The following is a 21650-nucleotide window of genomic DNA, read 5'->3' as shown; positions in this document are numbered from 1 at the left end:
TGTCCTTTACACGTTTTTTATCATTTAGACAGTCCACGAGTGGAATGGTCAGCTCCAACTTGCTTTTGTGTTTGGTCCTAGCTTCATATGGCCTATCCGGGTGCATGTGGATTCCAGGTGGCAAACGACGTCTGTTGGCACGAAATGCTTCCAGAACTGCAGCCGCCATGTGGGAAGATGGGAAGGTTATCTTCATTAGACGGGGTCTGGGGTCACCGTCCTTCTTGGCTAGTCTAGTCACATGCTGAGTCAGTATGTGTTTGAGCCTCAAGGACTGTTTGATGAATTTCCATTCCCTGATGTCAGAATGTGATTGAGTAGGGTCTGCATTTTCCGGTATACCTTGCACAATTATGTTTCTTCCGCGGAAAAACTGATCGCAAGTTTCTTTGGGGATGTTCCGTATGATATTGCGCTCACAGTATGGTATGTCGGGCAATATTCTTACGTTACCATCGGATTTCAACAAGTGACTTGCTAGCAAGACGTCCTCAACGTCGGCAGCATTCTTAAGTGTTACTCGGAGAAGCCTCGGGTGATTTAGATGCTTAGAATCCTCTCCTCGAGTGAGCCGGGTGACCGTCAAAGGCTCTATTCTAGGAAGTTCGAGCTTCTTGTTCAATTCACTCCAGAGCATCCTGTCGTTTTTGTCCTGCAGACTGAGAGGAAGATCAGGATTGTCAACGAGGTTCATGATAATGAGAGAATCGTCACGAACTGTTGTTACTTTACCAGATTTCACGATGGGTTCAGGTTTAATAACTTGTTGCTTGGAGGTCAGTGGGCGTTTTTGAGTCTTGGGCTCTTTGTTGACCGGACGAACAGTCTTGGGGGTAGACTGTGCGACCAAATCACCAGTTATTTTCCGTACAGCAACACTTGGGTTGCTCGGCTTAGGCAGTGATGCCTGGTTCTTTTGGGCTCCCTTAACGTGGGTCGAATCACCTACAGGGTTTTTGGGAACCACTGTTGTGTTCAGGGACCCTAAGCTGGGAGACCCGAGTTTGCTTAAGGAGTCTAGTACCGTCGACGTAATGATGGTGCTGAGCCTCGACACGTCATCATTAGTGTTGACGGATGCTCCATCGGTGGTATACCTATCGGCATCCCTATTTTTGTGTCCGTCGCACGCTCTTGTTTGTCTACCGGTTTTTTTACTATCGTTATCCCAGTTAACTGACAACTTGTTCCGAAGACCTGTCAGTAGGACAATGATGTTACTCAGCAAGACTACAGCGTCCGTGCTGCACGTGACACACACCCACTTTTGCTCTGACTTGCTGAGTCTGTTGTAAGCAGTTGCTGTCAGATCTGTGCATGCTTCGTGGAACCAACCTTTGCAGTTGTCGCACTGCATGCCAGTTGTAACAGCAAAACGGCATCCCGGACGTTTGCATGAGTTTTTCATGACTGTGTTGAAGCAAACTATGTTATAGATGCTTGCAAAAGCCTAAGACCTTTAAAGAAAACACTGAAAAGCACACTGAAAACGGACAAAAATAGGTAAAAACGAGTGATATAAACTGAAACTAGTCTATACATGAAAAACAAAAAAAACCGAATAGTAAGCTGAGGCAAAACCACAGGTAACAATTAAATATGGTGAAACTCAAAAAAAGTAATCTACTGAACGTATAGGTCAGGATAGATTCTTTAGAACTGAAATGGTACTTTTGTTGCGTAAGAACACAGCAAAAGTTTGATATATGCAAATCACGTTAGGATTAAACTTCCCGTTCGAAAAGCGCGCGTTGTGGCTTGAGAACTTAGAACTTCTCTGGACATTATCAAAGTTGTACATGATCATCCTAGTGAGAGTTACATTTCAGGTCTACATTTCTGAATTTCCAGTCAATACTTTTCGCATTTCTACAAGATGAGTAAGTGAAAACGTCATCGCGGATGATACGTAGGCTTCCCGGTGAGATTTCGTGGATGATTTTTGACCCGCTAAAAATACAGAGCATCGGAATTATTGCTGCCACTTCACGGACAAACGACTCTTTTCACCACGCGAAAGGTAATGGTTTTGTTTTAATAGTGTTTTATCACAGAAATCCTCTTTTCCTTTCAAGTGATGACGGCATGTAACGTAAATTATCTCTCGCAAAATCACACAGACGTTTTCCAAAAAACTGTACTACTGTAAGTTAAACAAAGTGTTTTTGTCGTTTAAACAAGGTGTTAAGTCCGTCTTCACACCATCAGCACCAGTAACTTACGTTGTTTGTGAGTTGTCGATCAAACACTTGAAAAGTCGGAAGCATCTGGTGCCATGCCTTCAACAAAACACCTTAACCTACGAAGACCCATGAACCATTTATAACGTAATAATGTATAACAGAACTGGTCCACCGGGTTTCACAAATCTCTCGACAAAGTAAATCCCTTATTACCTACGCACTTACTACTTACATATTTTGATCCTCCATTGGAAATTTTTGTTGCTGTAGGTGATTCCGATTACGGTATAGATATAATCCATAGGCTCTTTGATGGCAAAGAGAAAGCTATTGTGCATGCTTCCAATACACTGACTTCGGTGTGACGCAAATATAGTCAGATTGAAAAAGATGGACTTGAACTATTTACATAGTTAAAATATTTGACAAAATGCTGCGTGTTAGAAAATTCACCTTATCCACTATTCACAAACCTGTTTTATCGATTATTGGATATGAGAATTGCATACCGGTTTATACTGCAAACCGACTCCAACGGTGAGCTGTTACGTTGTTGCGTTATGGCTTCACAATCAAGTATGAATGGCTCTTGCTGATGCATTATCGCGTCTAATGAACAGCCAAAAACTTGAAAATGACGATACTGTCATCGCCTCTATGTCAGCTGAGGAAGATGTAGGCGGCATGCTGACCAACGTAGTGCGAATCCTTCAAGTGACAACTGCTGGAATTGCTGACCGCATTCACCGTGATCTTGTCCTAAAACAACGAGCAAAATTAATCTGACGTGGTCGGCCCTCATATGTAACAGCTCATCAACTAAAACAGCATTGTGAACGACATCAATCACTATTCATTGTAAATGAATCATGTTTACAGATCTCGTGGCGGTTCGTGATAACCTATGCTCACTCGTCCTGCAACAACCACACAGAGTTCATCCAGTCATAAGAAGGATGAAACCTATTGCTGGAAGCTGTATAGATGTGTCTAATATTGATGAGCACATCGAAAATTTGGTGTGTAAGTGTGCTGCTGTGCCTGAGTGTCCATTTCAATTTTCTCAGAGTTCTGGAGCAACTTCACAATTAAACATTTTCCTTAAACTTATCACTATCAACTAGTAAGCCTGAAAGAATTCTGGATACCCTCACGTGTGCACTAGTGAAGGCGAAATGGTAGGGCAAGATAAAGGAAATTCTCGATGAGTTCCTATTGGTCTACAGAACAACACTAAATCCATCAACACCGAATCAAACGTTCTCAGCGGAAGTTGTAGTTTGCAAAATGTTTGGAACTGTTTTCCATGCAATGCAGCCAAACACTGTGCTGTCGTGCTTGAATACTGCAAACTCTAAAATACCCACAATACTCGCAGCGACAAATCTTCCTCTTTCCCGCGTGAATATGGCTGAGAAATTGGAAATCTTTGTGCACAGGTCAAAACGTCGAAACACTATTCATCTTCCATTATGTATATGGAGTGTATGAATCTGTCAGGAAATTCGTGTTCAGAGTGACAGTATAAATGAGCTGGACTCTCTTAGAAGTAGCTAGAACACAAATAATCCAACAGTAGACACAAATTCCACTCCTTAAGAGTTGACAAATACCGGAATTTGCTTCCGGCTGAGCTAGTCCTAGCGACTTCCCAGGAGTCCTTTTAGTGGCAACTTGACTTATTCTTTAGGATTTACCGACTTCATCCTCTATTACCGGTAATACACCTAGGTTCCTGTCTGGAGGTATTTGTGATTCACTGCTGCTAGACACAGAAGTCAGTTAAGCAAAAAATTCTTGTTTTCAGTCCACAACCATATGAGCCATTTATATAGGATGACATGATGTAAGATAGTTCTATGAATATATGGGAAATATTTAGAAACCATTCGATAAATCTCAATGGACAGTAATCTGATGAACTCAACAATAAAACACTTTCGACACAACGCTGTGTGAAGAGAAGTTTCTGCTAATTACCGATCGACGAATATCAATCCAGTCAATTCACGAATCATGGAGAGGGTTATAATGTACAGTGTCTAAGATTATTTACTAAATCGGAAACATATTGCTAGATCACAAGGTGATTTCTTAACAGGAAGGTCGTGGATGACATTGCACTTTGGGGTCTCTCACCGCATAGCATTGCACCATCCCACGAAATAATACAACATAGTGCAATCATTTATTTTGACATATCTCACACATTTTATAAAGCATCCAATAGTATTTCGTATTAAAATTTGCATCAGACTGAAATCCAAGTTGGCTTATTCACACAGCTCTCTTCATTCAAACATGAAGACAGTGGAGATGTCGATGGGTGAGAACAAGTAGCACAGTTGTCAGCATACACATCACACTAGACAGTCATTCAACACTGACGACTTGTGACACAGATGTGTGAATACACAAAACCTAGTAACAACAAAATGCTATTTCTGTTCTTCAAAGTTAGTTATTAGATCGTCAATCAAGAAAATCAACAACGTGATTCACTCATGTTTATTTCATTTCAATTCAACATCAAAAATACATAAATGTGTTTACTGTAACCAGTTTAATAAAACAGACGAACAAACAGACTTCAGAACTCTTCATGAAACCTGAAAACAAAATGAGAGAAGGATACACGATGATTCAGTACAAGTAAAATGTATACATGACTATGATTAAGTTCAATTGAATTACATTGACAAACTAGTCGAACTGAGTAGCATTCATCTTGTCAAGTGAAATTAGTGTTTGAAAGTTTGAAGTATCACATTTTCACTTATTCGGAAACTGAAAGTGTGTGTTTGTGTGTGTGAGTGTGTGTAATAACAGTTCAGTTCGTCCGTGAACCAATCAAATGCGACGATACGCAAATACTTACGATTCGTAAATTCCTGTTGACTATTAGGAAGATGATAATCGGACGACATATCGTGTCCTTAAAATGGGTCATCAATAGTCATCAATACCTGTGTTTACTTCTACCGGTATTTCGATTATTTCATGTTGGCTTTCATCATGTCCAAATGTGTCGTTGATGTCATTGTTAACATCAGGTAAAACAGCTGAACCTAAATTTAGAGAAAGATAAACGACTGGTCAATTTACAGTGATACTACGAATAGAGATTCACGAGACCCAATAAAACAAGTCAAACTAACAATTGATGTTCCATTCCAAATACTGTAACATTGATACTCATAACTCACTGCCAATATTCAATAAACAGTATTCTCCTATTCTAAGTAGCTGTTCAACCACATTGACTGGATCATTCACAATCAAACCATGTTATTCTCACGTCAAATTAATTACCCATCTTAATTTCACGGAATCGCATTCATCAAGCACAAATGTCACTTACCCGAACAAATCACTTTCTTAACAATAAGAGTCTCATATATTATAATGTATATCAAAGAAATATTCGGAACGTACGTGTATATGCGGGAATGAATGTGACGAGCATTGTGAGGCATAAGATGTTGCACACCGTTGATAAACGCATTTTGTCTGTCAAATGAAGTGAACTTGGAATGGAGTGGATAGTTGATCACATAAGAAACTTCACATGTTTCATCCTTGAATTGCAGAAGGAAGCTACCAAATGTAATTTCCGTGATTTACTTCATGTGAAACTGATAGATCGATTAATTGCAGGAATTAACGTACCGGGTTTGGAAAGAGAGCTGTTAAGAATCCACAACTGTTTCTTTAAATATGCCAGAACTGCATGTATTAACTATGAGGCAGTGATTGAACTTGATATCCAGTCGATGAAGATTTCTAATGCTTTGCTTAGTCGTCATGGTAAAATACGATCTCAGGGTCAATCAAACTTGCGTTCGCCTAACAGGGATTCCTATTCTTGTGTAAATATGAAAGGTGTGTAGTGACCTACTTCTATCACGAGGACGCGACTTGTTTAATGGCAACATTTGTTATTATAACCAATTGTACCAGTGATTCTTGTTTGTTCAACTGTACTGAAAAAATTCTTCCTTCCGTTGATTGTGACATTGCACGAACTTATGTTTGCTCAGTAGTTCCGCTTGTACTCCTTTGGCACAATCTCGGTATTATTTCGATACCACGAGATCTCCGACAAATACATCTCGCTACAACCTTCAATCGCCTTCTGATTTCTGGTTTACTCAAAGGTTTAGCCTGTTCTGGTACGCAATCTTCTTATAGTGGTGATCATAGTCAAATGCGACTCGACGCCACCCTACAGGTGTTTCGACAAGGAAGTACAAAGCAAATAACAAAGGTGAGATGAAGTTTGGTAAATGTTTATCATGTGGAAAGTTTCATTCCCGTAATTCTTGTGCGTTTCGTAATGTTAAACTCTTTAAATGTGGTAAGATAGGACACATTAAGTCAGTATGCAAAGCTACTGTTTATTTTACCCCAAGTATTACTAACTTAGATCCCGGTAATTCAGCTGTTTCTGTACCAAAAGAATGAAGGACTGCATAGACGCTCAACTTCGTGACCAACAGGCAGGATTCCGTAAGGATAGATCGTGTACAGACCAAATCGCAACTCTACGGATCAGTGTGGAACAATCAATTGAATGGAATTCATCACTCTACATCAACTTCATTGACTACGAAAGGGCATTTGATAGCGTGGACAGAATGTTATATCCGAGTGGAGATTAAATTACAGGTAACTCCCGAGGACTATTAATGGACTAATATTCTATAAATATTCTTATTGTATAATTATTCAACAATTACATTACGTATATTTATATTCCTCTTATTGTAAGCTTTATTTTGACCTATAACTTATTATTGTACGATTTACGGTTCTTAAGTTATGTTCAGCTTATTAACTACTGCCTCCCACATTCACAGCCACTTTTTGGGCTTATTTGTGTACAAATATTATTTCCTATTTTATGGTACGTTGCGGTCTGTGTGATTGATATATAAACTAGGTATGCCTGAAATAAACGATCTGCTCTGATTCGGAAGCTGGTATCTTGTTCTGGACTCAAGTGGAAGGGCTCGTAGGACATAGGACCAATAAGGACACTAAACTGCCCACACCGGTTGAACGTCATTGGTTGGCCTAGTGCGAAGATTCGTATAAGTCGTATTCGGATTGGTAGATAAGTCGTGTGATCGAAAAGTCAGACATCCAAGGTCATAACACAGAACAACACTATGGAAACTTCTTCGACACTACGGAATGCCTCAGAAGATAGTCAACATCATACAGAGTTCATATGATGGATTACATTGAAAAATCGTGCATGGAGGACAGTTGACAAAGTCGTTCGAAGTGAAGACCGGTGTTAGGCAAGGTTGCTTACTCTCACCCTTTCTCTTTCTCCTGGTGATCGACTGGATCATGAAGACGTCAACATCTGAAGGGAAGCGCGGGATACAATGGACATCTAGGATGCAGTTGGACGATCTAGACTTCGCAGATGATCTGGCCCTTCTATCCCAAACGCAACAACAAATGCAGGAGAAGACGAACAGTGTGGCAGCAGCCTCAGCAGCAGTAGGTCTCAATATACACAAAGGGAAAAGCAGGATTCTCCGATACAACCCAGAATGAACCAATCCAATCACAATTGACGGAGAAGATTTGGAAGATGTAAAAACCTTAACATATCTGGGCAGCATCATTGATGAACATGGTGGGTCTGCTGCAGATGTGAAGGCGCGGATCGGCAAAGCAAGAGCAGCATATTTACAACTGAATAACACCTGGAACTCAAAGCAACTGTCAACCAACACCAAGGTCAGGATTTTCAATACAAATGTCAACACGGTTCTACTGTATGGGGCAGAAACCTGGAGAACTACGAAATCCATCATCCAGAAAATACAGGTGTTTATTAACAATTGTCTACGCAAAATACTTCAGATCCACTGGCCGGACACTATTAGCAACATTCTATTATGGGAGAGAACAAACAAGATCCCAGCGGAGGAAGAAATCAGGAAGAAGCGCTGGAAGTCGATAGGACACTCATTGAGGAAAGCACCCAAATGCGTCACAAGACAAGCCCTCACATGGAATCCTGAAGGTCAAAGGAAAAGAGGAAGACCACAGAACACATTACGCCGAGAAATGGAGATATACATGAGAAAAATGAACAAGAATTGGATGGAACTAGAAAAGAAGGCTCAGGACAGAATGCATTGGAGAATGCTGGTCGGCGGCCTATGCTCCATTAGGAGTAACAGGCGTAAGTAAGTAAGTAAGTAAGTAAGTAAGTAATTCAGCTGTGTCTAATGATTATTTATCTTTGTCTACCATTTCGAAAGGCAACTCGCATATTCAAAAGCGATTATATACATTGCTTGGTTCATTTCATGACTTTATTGTAGAGAGGCAGTATAGAGTCCATTATTTCATTCTAGAACTTGAAATCTTTAGATCCTAACGTTGTGGCACGACCCAATGAAGTATCAATATTGGGGATTACTGGACACAAACTTCCCATTCGAGGATGTTGTGAATTGCTAATAAGAGATGATAATTCTTCATACATACCTTGTGAATTTTTAGTTAACGAAACAGGACTGTCAATACTGGGCTTAAGGAATTTGAAAAAGCTTAAGGTGGAGTTGTCTTTCCCAGTTTTAAAGAAAATCCTGATGCTTTACTCAAGGATTTGAAGACTATGTGTGCTATGTGCGGTGGAGGTATGAAAATTCCGACTATAAACCCTCAAGTACAGGTTGATCCAGTCTTTCTTAAGAGACGAACAATTCTTATGGCCGTCGAGAAACGGTACATAAGACATTAAACGATTTTTGCACGAAAGGAATAATTGAACCGATTCAGTCTTCAGCATGGGGTACTTCTATCGTTACGCCACTGAAGTCGGACGGCAAGACCCCTAGGATATGTAGTGACTATAGATTAACATTGAACTCCCGTTTGTTGAAGCGAACATGCGCGACGGTGGAGGCTGAAGATATTCTAAGTCGACTTCCTGGTTCTAAAGTGTTTTCGAAAGTTGACCTAAAAGACGCTTATCGTCAAATCCCTTTGAATTAATCTTCATCTATTTTGACGACAATTAACACTCCTTTTGGTCTGTTCGAATACAATTTCCTACCATTTGGTCCAAGTTGCTCTCCAGCCATATTTCAGGAAGTTATGAATAAGGTAGTTAGTGATCTTGAAGGTGTTGAAGTTTATCAAGATGATCTCATTGTTCATGGTTCTGATAACGTAGTTTACGACCAGAGACTTATTGCTTTATTGCGTCGTTTAATTGAGAAGAATATTACAGTGAATCAAAACAAGTTTTCATTTTGTGTATCTAGTTTTGAATGCCTTGAATACCTAGTTAATGATAATCATTTTAGACAAGATATGAAACGACTAGCTTTTGATGGAGTTATGTTCTCTGGGCTGGGTGGTTTGGTTGTGCAGCCTGGTACTCAGGTCAATGAGCTATCAACAAGCACATTGATATCGATCCAATTTATCAACCAATCAGGAAAGGTGCGCACAAATATAGGAACAAAATTCAAATAAATGGGAGACACAACCAAAACAAAGAAGTAAAAAATGACAAATTTAAGTTCAATAAGAGCCAATTAACGTCGAGCTGTACAGAACGAGCTGTGAAGCGCATATGGGGGATTTCGAACACTTCACTTCTATCTGAAGTTTGTGCTCATGATGTCGTCCAGAAGAACGATGAAGGCCCAACGACCAAAACATCCAGTTCAGAGAACAAAACTCCATCCAAATCCTCCACCTGAGCTACAAGTCTTCCCCACCGTCTCAAAACGACTAGCTCCACTGAAAAATGCACCGCCTCCAAAAAACCTTACAGAACTACGTTCATTAGTAGGTGCTCTTCAATACTAGTCCCGTTTTGTTCCTAATTTTTCTTGTTGTGCAAATTGTTTATGTGATACTTTGACATCCAGTCCATTCAAATGGTGTGAGGAACAGGAGTCGTGCTTACGAAGTCTACTAAAGTTTCTTCAAAGTGATGCTGTTCTTAGAACTTACTCCCCTGGTGTACATTCTGTTCTTGTTACTGATGCATCACCTGTAGGAATTGGTGCAGTTTTGGAACAGGAAGGTAGACCAGTTATTTGTGTTTCACGCAAACGTACTGTTACTGAACTAGGTTATTCACAGACTCAGCGATAAGCGTTAGCTGTGTTTTGGGCTGTTAAAAGACTTCACAAATATTTATTCGGAAAGAAATTCACCATTGTTACTGATGATGAAGCTTTAAAGCTTATTTATCATCCTGAAATATCCTTAGCACGTTCCTTAGCTACTATGGTTCAACGATGGAGTATTGCCTTGAGTACATATAACTATACGGTTCTGCACAGGAATGCCAAACAAATTCAACATGTTGACTACATCTCTCGACAATCATTACTAGATAAACCTGTTACTAATTCAAACTGCTAGTTAGTGTAACCTTTACCAGTGAGACGTCCAGATCTCATTAGAAAAACTCGTAGATACTTCGGATATATAATTAATGCTATATGGAAAGGTTGAAATGCTAATCTGACACGTAGATTCCCTGTCTATTTTTCAAGGCGGAATGAGCTATTCACTACTCCTGATGGTATTTTGTGTTTAAATGATCGTGTTGTTATTCCTCCTTCATTGCGTAAATCTGTTCTTGAAGATCCTCATACTGGACATTTGGATGTTGAGAAAATGAAGTCCTTGGCAAGGCTCTCATGTTGGTGGCCAGAGATAAATGCAGATATAGGTCGTACAGCAAACAATGGTGAAAAGTTTTATAAGTTGAAAAGTCAGCATTCAAAGTGAACTTCAAGGCCAGTATCGTCTGGGGCCTGGCAGAGAATTCTTGCAGACCATTGTGGTCCGTTTCTTGGCAAATACTATGCACTTGTAGTTATTGGTTCTTTTTCGAAGTGGCCTGAAGTTTTTTTCACAACGTCACCAGCTTCAGACTTAACAATTCAAGCATTAAGAAAGGCGTTTAGTCGAAGTGTTCCCATGGTGTTAGTGACTGATAATGGCTCTCATTTCGCTGCAGATGCAGTCAATACCTGGTTGAATGGTATAGGGTGCAAGCATCTGTTCACTGCTTCCAGGCACCCTTGTTCTAATAGTGAGGCAGAAAATTTTGTCAGGACATTGAAAACTGCTATTGATTCTATTACTGCTTCAAGATTTAACGAACTGGAGAGGAGAGTATGTACCTTTCTACTGCAATATACAAATGCCAGACATTCTTTGACGAGAGAGACTCCATCAAAGCTACTAAAAGGAGGAATTCTTCGGTGGAATATGAGATGTTTGAAGTCTACAGATGTTACATCTTATCGTGGAAATGGTCTTCGATCATCCACGAGGATTTCAAAATATTCCATAAAAATATCTGCCAGAACTGGACCAAGTGGACTTCCCATTGCTACGTCATCGATTTGACGATATATGGTGTTATTAAACTGGAATTGAACGTCTGTTGCTCACATCAATAGTATTTTTTTGAATTCTCGGGGCTGATAAAGGTAGGAGATCATAATTCTGACAAATTATATCAATAAATTCAAGAAGTGGTATATTGGTGAATAAGGATGTCACATCAAAATATACCATGAACTTATGGGCAACAATCGTACGATTTAGTTTATCAGCAAAGTGAAACGAATCTTTTAACGTATATCTTGTTAATCTCCGACGGACCGGTTCTAGTTTTTCTTCCAAATTAATAATCTTATTGTATCGACTGAACTCTACTCATTTTATTCCTATCAATGTTTACTCATTATATAATCACTTGTTTCTGGCCGTTTTGGATTGTTGTCACAGTCAACATTGTAGAATGTTCTTTTACATAAGGTATACAGTTACAATGTTCAGTCTATTCAATTTATTTACACCATAGTTATACTATACTAATGTGTCTTCAATATAATTTCAAACCTAACCCTCTCATTAAGGTCATTTACACCGATTATGTAATTACGATTTTTCAATATCACAGGTTGTAAGCAGCTGACGCGAACAAACAAAATGAATTCATGCTATTCTGCTAGAACTTTTGTTCTTAATTTTCCCAAAATGATAAAGGGAACTATATGTATGTGTATATAAATACTGACTGCATGATGATCGAATGATCTTCCATTGAAATGAGGAAGAACAATGATTTTAGCAGAATGGAACGAATTCATTTTATTTCGTTTGGTTCTCGTTAGCTGCTTACAACCTGTGGTATTAAAAATCATAATTACATAATGGGTATAGATTATTTACATGAAAGCGTTTAGTTAGAAATTATGTTGAGGGCACATTTGTATAGTATAGCAAGCCTGTAAATAGACTGACTATTGTACTTTATGTAGAAGAACATTCTACAATATCGATTGTGACAACAGTTCAAACGGCCAGAAACAAGTGATTACATAATGAGCAAATAATGATAGAAATGAAACGAGTAAAGCTCAGTCAATAAAATAAGATTACTGATGTGGGAGACAGTCAAAATAAAAATCTCAATGGTGTAATAAACACCAGAAAGAGTTGAACAACGTATTAAGGTTCAACGGAGGAATATTTGTCATCAAGGCAATGAAAGATTAACAACTATCTACTTCTGAACATATAAATCGGGTTTCTGACGCCAGATAGCGACTACTTCAGTAAACCTTACAAGACTGAAGTTTGGCTGCTTACTAATCAACATGAAAGATTGCGAGGTATCCACCCGATGTAAAGTAAATGCTTTAATAACTGAAAATTACTTATTCGTTACACCTTAAGCATATCAGATAGGTGTAAATTGGAAAATAAGAACGAACAGTATTCAGAGATGATCCAACACTTATCTTGTGAAGAGTGATCCCAGATTCATTTTAAAAGAAGTCACAAAGAATGAGGACAGTCAATTTCCGTATTTTAGATGCTTTACTGAAAATGCCTCCAGAAAAATTACATATGTGGGCGTAATCCACATCAAGCTCACTCACTGCATTGATTCACCAAGTTCAGTTCAATGGTAAAATTAGTAGTGAATTAGTTAGATTAGATAATCACGCTAACATATCTCACCTTGATAATATGACCAGAGAAATGTCAGCATCATTCTCTCTTTCAACTGAATGCTAAATAACACCTTTATATTTTGGTATTTCAGCATAATTATTATCAGTGGTCTTATGAGTAGAATTCTCTCTGATTTTGATGGACTCAACTAATTAGTAGTTTGTTGATCACGTTGCAACCAAATGATATGATGTGATCATCTCAGTGTTTCCATCAATTCTCTCACTTGTACTTGATAGATTAACAATAGTTAAAGATAGCAAATTCATATTGGCTATGTGTTGAGGAGATAGTATCTCGATGAGTCGAATTCGAATTCACAAAATTTCTGCGATCGCCTCTCTACATATGCCTATGTGTGATAATGGCAAACGAGATATTTAGCGAGAGCGGTCGACTGTGCTTAGTGAACTGCAACGCTTAATGTTGTAGTAGAGTCGTCGAATACCAATATTCTATTTAGTTCCATCTGAGCAATCCTGTTATTCACGTTGCCCGATAATTTTGTATGCATTGGAGCTGTATGAACGGTGAACGTTATGTGTCTCTTGTGATCTAGTGACAGATGATTATATGGACTACTCCTTTGAAGAGTTTGGAATCGTCTACGGTCATGACGATTGCTAATGTTATATGTCAGACATCGAAGTTGTCGGGCAAGAATGGCATTGGTTGAAATGAGAGTATCGTAAGATTCTTGATCACAAACAGTTTGGGAATCTGTCGATATAAATAGTACATAACACCAGTTGGAAGTGCAGTAGCTGGCAGTGGAAGGTTGTCTAGATCTAAAGAACAAGTAAAGAGAGTGACTGTTGTGGCAATGAAACGCGACGAAGTTCGAGATAAATGATCAAGAAGTTATAAATGAGGGAATGAAAGTTTTGTTTTCACATTTTGCCAAAATATCGTGTAATTGTATGATAAAATAAATTTGGTTGTACTCGCCTGTGTTCTCGTACGATGCAGACTATATGTGGTCTAGTCTCCCGCTTATCATCCATAATACTGTCAGTTTCATAACCTTTTGTGTGCGTTTCTTCAATTCTGCAAAGTTACAGTGACGGCTTCCGTGAACCGAGCTGTTTGTTAATCTGGATGTAATTTTTGCATTCACTGACTGTAAGATCCGTTTTGAATGTTTTGTGTGTGTGTGTGTGTGTGAAAATCCCTCCATGTATATACTTGCACTTTGTTCCTACTGATCCCCTTAGTTGTACGTTGTTAGTTTTTTGATTACATTTGAATTGTTAATATTTGTATTTTATTATAGTTCTTATTTTTTTACGCCTTCACTAAGTTTCTGTGTTTCTTCCCAAACTGCATCTGTGTTGTTTTACTTGATACTTGTTCTTGGAGGCAGCCATATTGAATTGCTCCTCCTTTTGTGTGCGATCTATCCAGTCAGGATAGAATAGCCTTCATTTGTTGTGACTGACTTGATTGATTGAACAATTATTGGTTGAATAGCCGGGTGTTAATATTTGTTTAGAACCGCCATTTACCGGATTACTTGTTTTGATTTTGATGGGCAAGGGCGCGTGTCTAACGTACCTAGAAGGCTATTCAGCAGTCCAAACCGTAGTTTGGATTCTACACTGACGGCTGCCAGATAACAATCAGTTTTATTAGATAACACTTATTACCGGACAAAATCAAAAAAATTTAATACGGCTTATCGTCGGGATACTGACAAGCTCAAGGAACGCAAGACAGTCAACATGTCATGAGGTTCTGGGCGACAAGAATCACCACCACAATGAATGGATCACTGTTGACACACTGGATATGATTCGAGAAAGGAGGAACAAGAAAGCAGCAATCAATACCAGCTGAAAAAGAGCAGAGAAATTCAAGGCACAATCTGAATACACAGAAGTAATTAAGCAGGAGTATCGGAACAGACTGACGTAAATATGTGGAAGATCTAGCAATGACGGCGGAAAAGTCTGCAAGTGAAGGAAACATGAGATGATTGTATGATACAATAGAGAAGCTCGCTGGAAATTATCGTAAACCAGAACAACCAGTGAAAAACAAGAGAGGCAAAGTAATCACCAACACTGAGGAACAGCAAAACAGGTGGGTAGAACATGTGGTGGCATTGAACCCTAACCACACAATAGTCAACGCTGAACACGAGACACCTAGGAAAATAGATATTGAACATGTGCCGCTGAGAAAAGCCCAACGAGGGAGAAAGCGGGAAGAATGGATCCAATGAATTCGAATTGGTCGGATGGCATGGCTTGGCCTAGCAATCGTGGACTTTGTTAAATGTTATCTTATGCTTTTTATTCATATTAAATATATTGCTCTATCTCTGGTCTAAGCTTGTATTGGTGATTGTTACATTGCAATGAATCAGGGTAGACAATGATGTGACTTCCACGTAAGATCTTTTAGATTAGGTACTTACATCATAAAAATTCTACAATTCCAGGATCAGGTTTATTATCAGAGCAGTACTAATCTCGAAGTAGACTATATTTCAACAGACACATCAAGGAACTATTGAATCGATCAGCCCCACTGAACACACCCAACATCGAAGTAGCACCCACGGACATACCAATCAATGTCGGCCCACAAACGATTGAAAAGATCAACATGACCATCAGACAAGTCAAGAGCGGAAAAGCATCAGTAATTCATACGCAAGTCAATCACCACTAAGTGAGTGGTTGTATGAAGGGTCATTGTGTGAAGAGACTACATATTCAAACATGGGACTCTGATATTTTAAAGCTTTTTTGTGAAATACTAGTGATTTTAACTGAACCGGTATCTTGATTCCCAGTCAGTTAATGCAGTCAAACTCCCTAAATCTGTCGGACAAATTACAGCAAGCACATACCAACCTGTTGGCAAACCACCATCACCACGTTGCTATTGTGTAGCGTGTGAAATTATGCCAGTTCAAGGATCACAAATGCCGTCATTGTCATTGGCAATGTAGAAGGATAATGCTCAAAAAGGCCAGTCGAAATCTCATAGCAAAAATGTGAAGCTACATTCACGAAGTAAACCTGGAGTGCACGTCCGCGGCTTTCAAACTTGGATTTCAACTTTAAAGGAAGTGTATGAGCTCAGTTGGATACGTCCCCCGACATCATGCTGACTTTTAAAATACATGTGACGTAAGTAAGAATGTCAACGCTTTCAAGCAACTTAACATTATGCCATCAATGCCTCCGGAGATATACTGAGGCTAACTGGAGGAGTCATGTGCGAGGTGGAATTCAAAGAACACAAATTCGATGACGGTTGTCATCTGGTAAATTGGTATGGTTTAGACATACCAGGCTGAGACATGTAGAGGCAAATAAATACCCAATATCAATAACTCTGTCAGTCTCCGACATTTGATGCTGATCGCAATAATTTTACTGGACTCATCACGGCCAATCATCTGCACCAGATCACGAGTGAATACGCCTTACTTCACTTCCCCCACACCCACTAACTAGCTAGCATCAGTCACGTCTCGATACATCGATATGCTGTCAAATATGTCTCCGAAAAATTTCACTTCTGACTCCTGATTTCACAGAGTTAGCGAATTTCGATTATGAAACGCGATACTGGTTAAGGCGTTGTTAAATTCCGAATACGTGTGGCACCTTCAGTGGTGAGCCAGACGTGATTTAGCTTGCCAATTTGTACACTGCTACTCAGCTGGTTTCCAGGACTTCATATATCATATTTTACTTTGAGTTTTATATACTGTGTTGTTAAATTAGTATTTTTGAATGTTTTCTTTCTCACGTTCATTGCTACAATTTCTGTTCATCATGACCGGACACACTTCCAAACTACTTAAGGTCAAAACTCTTAAACTAAACACAATTCACCTAGTTTCATTCTGGCCCGACAACATCAAAGCCTGGTTCTAATAAGCAGAAGCTGACTTCCACGACCATGGAGTGACTAATTCATGTGCGCGATTCCTCGCAGTAGTGATGGTAATACCGCGCGAGCTCATCAGGTACGTTACACCTAGTATGTTAATTAGTGATGTTTCATAACCTTAAGTAACTCCAAAATGACCTATCCATAAACGCAGAGTTCGAACCGGTTGACAAGGTTCATATCGACTGATGAACAAAATCGTTCTTCGTCATCGCATGGTAACAGACAAATTATTACAAATGCGAGGGTTCATTGGTCAACAAATCTTCGACGATGGCTTATTTAGTCTATTGTTCTCTTATAATCTCCCCCAACAGGTAGTGATTTTCTCATTTCAAAGCATTGTTATAGAAACTGACGGTATCCAGCCTATATTCTCTAAACAAGATGGTGATTCACCACTAGTAAGCTTTCAGATATTCACCATGATACAGTGGCATACCCAAGTAACTGGAAGACAAGTCTCATCATCCCTCAATACTAGACAGTCATTCAACACTGACGACTTGTGACAGAGATGTGTGAATACAGAAAACCTAGTAACATGTGGCAAGCCCATTTGACTATTGTATCATTTATCTAGTCATTGTAACTCAGACTCAATCCACTATGTTAATTTCGGTGTGTATGATCGAAAGTATGTCTGTACGTTAACTCTTAAGCTACCTTCCTATTGGTCTCAATGTTCAGATAATCGATAATCTATTCACACCCGATTAACTCTCAAATATATATGGATTTTTTAACAGACTCACACACTCTCTCTGTTTCATCGTGTGCTTGCTCACCGTACGCTTGTGGATTATTATTATTCATTATCAATAAACTATCTCTATAACTGGTGTTCAGGCTTTTTAATAATCTCGAGTAAATTCGCAATTCTACTAGGAGATTAAGCCTACCTAAAATACTCAGTTACGGGATATTATTATTTGGAGTCAGATATTGAGGACATCATCCTCAACATTTTGGTGAACCGCTTTTAGAACACACACCATTCCTCTACGAATTCTGCTGCATACTCTCCAAGCGTATCTTAAAGAACTTCACATTGGAATTACTATTACAATTATTAACAATTCATTAACAGTTATAATAAATCCATACATAACATTGTTCCTTTGGAATTATTGCTGTATATTCGCATATTTAAACCAAAAGTGACAGTTTTTCTTTTTGGTGAGTCTTATACATATTTCTTGTTGTTATTTTTGATTTCTCTTCATATTGTATATTACAATCCTCGGCTTATTATTACTATTGCTTCGTCGTATCATGGCACTTGATAATTCGCTAAGCCTTTCATCTAAATCTATTTCCGTGGGTGCCATCTCTGTACCTTTACCCATTTTTAATCCACGAAAGGCTGAACTCTGGTTTGCTCGCTTAGAAAGCTTTTTTGTAGCAAACAAAATCGCAAACCAGAGTACGAAATTTAGTTATGCAAATTCACTGCTGCCAGATGACGTCATTGAACAAGTGCCGGATGTCATTTTTAAGCCGGATCCTGACTCACCATTCGATTGTCTAAAAAGAGAGGTCATTCGTGTCACATCTCTCACCGACCAACAGACAATTGATCAACTTTTAGCCAACGTGGAGCTAGGTGACAATACACCGTCACAGTTAAAACGCCACATGACAAACTTATTAGGAAATCGGACAGTAGACAAACGTCTACTATATCAATTGTGGCTCAGACGTCTCCCTCAAAACATTCAACAGATACTAGCAATTGGAGACGAAGACGTTGATTTTGATAGACTAGCAGACATAGCCGACAGAATTTACGAACGGTCCAAGACTCACCTTGTATCTCAAATCCAATCAAGCTCAGCTGACGAGATCGCCGAGTTACGACGATCAGTTGATACCCTTACGAAACAGATAGCTCAGATCCAATTATTGAATGCCTCCCGCAGCAAGCGTAGAGGAACATCCACAAGCCGTAGACGACGTAGTCCAAGCACTACTAGACACAACATTTGTTGGTACCATAGAACATATGGCAAACAAGCTAGAAAATGTACTCCGCCTTGTAACTTTGCAAGCACACAGAAAAAGGAACGTCAAGACCGTAGGTTAATGACGGCTGCACTCACAGACCACAACTTTCAAGACAGTCGTCTATTATATGTTACAGACAAAAGAACCGGCACACAGTTTTTAGTCGACACTGGGGCAGAGGTTAGTGTAGTACCACCTACTGCACTCGAGAAAAACACACCTGACCCCAAACTAAAACTACAAGCTGCAAACAGGTCTGACATCAAGACGTACGGCAAAAGGCGGTTACAATTAAATTTCGGTCCTAAACCTAATATTGAGAACATCATCCACAACAAACAACAAAATGCTACTTCTGTTCTTCAAAGTTAGTTATTAGATCGTCAATCAAGAAAATCAACAACGTAATTCACTCATGTTTATTTCATTTCAATTCAATATCAAAAATACACAAATGTGTTTACTGTAACCAGTTTAATAAAACAGACGAACAAACAGACTTCAGAACTCTTCATGATACCTGAAAACAAAATGAGAGAAGGATACACGATGATTCAGTACAAGTAAAATGTATACATGACTATGATTAAGTTCAATTGAATTACATTGACAAACTAGTCGAACTGAGTAGCATTCATCTTGTCAAGTGAAATTAGTGTTTGAAAGTTTGAAGTATCACATTTTCACTTATTCGGAAACTGAAAGTGTGTGTTTGTGTGTGTGAGTGTGTGTAATAACAGTTCAGTTCGTCCGTGATCCAACCAAATGCGACGATACGCAAATACTTACGATTCGTAAATTCCTGTTGACTATTAGGAAGATGATAATCGGACGACATATCGTGTCCTTAAAATTTGTTGATAGTTAACTGATGACTGTATATTAGTTGGATCAGTTCAACAAAGATTACTTACTGTATTCAGTGAAGTGCCTCACATTCAATGAAGGAAATCGTTAAAAATTTCACCACCATTGTCAGGTTGTTTTCCGTGACCTTCATTTGCATTGATATTAATATTCATAATAATATTATGATCATTTTCATCAACACTATCATTTACTATCGCATACTCCATTTTCTTAACTCCTTGCTTATCGAATTTCTCCTTTTCGTCATGATCATCATCTCCTTTGTTTTCTTCAGTTGTTGATTGGGTGAATCGCTGTTCGCTTTCATCTTGTCCAAATGTGTCGTTGATGTCATTGTTAACATCAGGTAAAACAGCTGAACCTAAATTTAGAGAAAGATAAACGACTGGTCAATTTACAGTGATACTACGAATAGAGATTCACGAGACCCAATAAAACAAGTCAAACTAACAATTGATGTTCCATTCCAAATACTGTAACATTGATACTCATAACTCACTGCCAATATTCAATAAACAGTATTCTCCTATTCTAAGTAGCTGTTCAACCACATTGACTGGATCATTCACAATCAAACCATGTTATTCTCACGTCAAATTAATTACTCAGCCTTATTTGACTGAATCACATTCAACAAGCACAAATGTCACTTACCCGAACAAATCACTTTCTTAACAATAAGAGTCTCACATAATATAATGTATATCAAAGAAATATTTGGAACGTATGTGTATATGCGGGAATGAATGTGACGAGCATTGTGAGGCATAAGATGTTGCACACCGTTGATAAACGCATTTTGTCTGTCAAATGAAGTGAACTTGGAATGGAGTGGATAGTTGATCACATAAGAAACACCTCATGTTTATATACTGATACGGACCTATGAGATCTAATCAAATTTGTGAAATGAATTAATGGATGAACTCATCCGATTGGTGTTCTCTTCGTCTGGTTCACTCAATAATTTGGTAGTAAAAGTGCACATAAACTGGTCATAATGGAATGTGGTTATTCATATATTCTATTGTGCATCAATAACTACAATTACAACATCAACTAGTTCACGATGTGGGCGTAATCTACATCAAGCTCACTCACTGCATTGATTCACCAAGTTCAGTTCAATGGTAAAATTAGTAGTGAATTAGTTAGATTAGATAATCACGCTAACATATCTCACCTTGATAATATGACCAGAGAAATGTCAGCATCATTCTCTCTTTCAACTGAATGCTAAATAACACCTTTATATTTTGGTATTTCAGCATAATTATTATCAGTGGTCTTATGAGTAGAATTCTCTCTGATTTTGATGGACTCAACTAATTAGTAGTTTGTTGATCACGTTGCAACCAAATGATATGATGTGATCATCTCAGTGTTTCCATCAATTCTCTCACTTGTACTTGATAGATTAACAATAGTTAAAGATAGCAAATTCATATTGGCTATGTGTTGAGGAGATAGTATCTCGATGAGTCGAATTCGAATTCACAAAATTTCTGCTATCGCCTCTCTACATATGCTTATGTGTGATAATGGCAAACGAGATATTTAGCTAGAGCAGTCGACTGTGCTTAGTGAACAGCAATGCTTGATGTTATATTAGAGTGGGTGAATACCAGTATTTTATGTTGATTT

General features: G+C 38.6%; 2 protein-coding genes across 2 annotated transcripts; one reads left to right on the top strand and one right to left on the bottom strand.

Annotated features, from left to right (window-relative positions):
- The first annotated feature begins 10785 nt into the window (after positions 1–10785).
- On the top strand, positions 10786–11684 carry MS3_00001308 (uncharacterized protein). Its single transcript, XM_051208761.1, has one exon. It carries the CDS (start codon positions 11163–11165, stop codon positions 11595–11597), a length of 435 nt encoding a protein of 144 aa, XP_051072784.1. The 5' UTR covers positions 10786–11162; the 3' UTR covers positions 11598–11684.
- A 7591-nt stretch (positions 11685–19275) lies between these two features.
- MS3_00001307 (uncharacterized protein) lies at positions 19276–21201 on the bottom strand. Its single transcript, XM_051208760.1, has 3 exons — positions 20661–21201; positions 20051–20367; positions 19276–19656 (listed from the first exon to the last, which is right to left on the bottom strand). The coding sequence occupies exons 1-2, from the start codon at positions 20773–20775 to the stop codon at positions 20075–20077; spliced, it is 408 nt and encodes a 135-aa protein (XP_051072783.1). The 5' UTR covers positions 20776–21201; the 3' UTR covers positions 19276–19656; positions 20051–20074.
- Positions 21202–21650: the final 449 nt, after the last annotated feature.

The sequence above is a fragment of the Schistosoma haematobium genome, chromosome ZW (genome assembly GCF_000699445.3).
Source record: "Schistosoma haematobium chromosome ZW, whole genome shotgun sequence".
NCBI lineage: Eukaryota > Metazoa > Platyhelminthes > Trematoda > Strigeidida > Schistosomatidae > Schistosoma > Schistosoma haematobium.
The sequence above is the reverse complement of the archived record's forward strand: the minus strand, read 5'-3'. Positions and strand labels throughout refer to the sequence as shown.

What these genes read in the sequence shown, in the direction of transcription:
- MS3_00001308 (XM_051208761.1), top strand. Translation starts at nt 11,163, where the DNA reads ATGGTGTTAGTGACTGATAATGGCTCTCATTTCGCTGCAGATGCAGTC.
- MS3_00001307 (XM_051208760.1), bottom strand. Translation starts at nt 20,775, where the DNA reads ATGCCTCACAATGCTCGTCACATTCATTCCCGCATATACACATACGTT. An exon ending in TAAGAAAGTGATTTGTTCGG is followed by an intron (nt 20,368 to 20,660) that starts GTAAGTGACATT and finishes CTCTAAATTTAG; the next exon opens with GTTCAGCTGTTTTACCTGAT.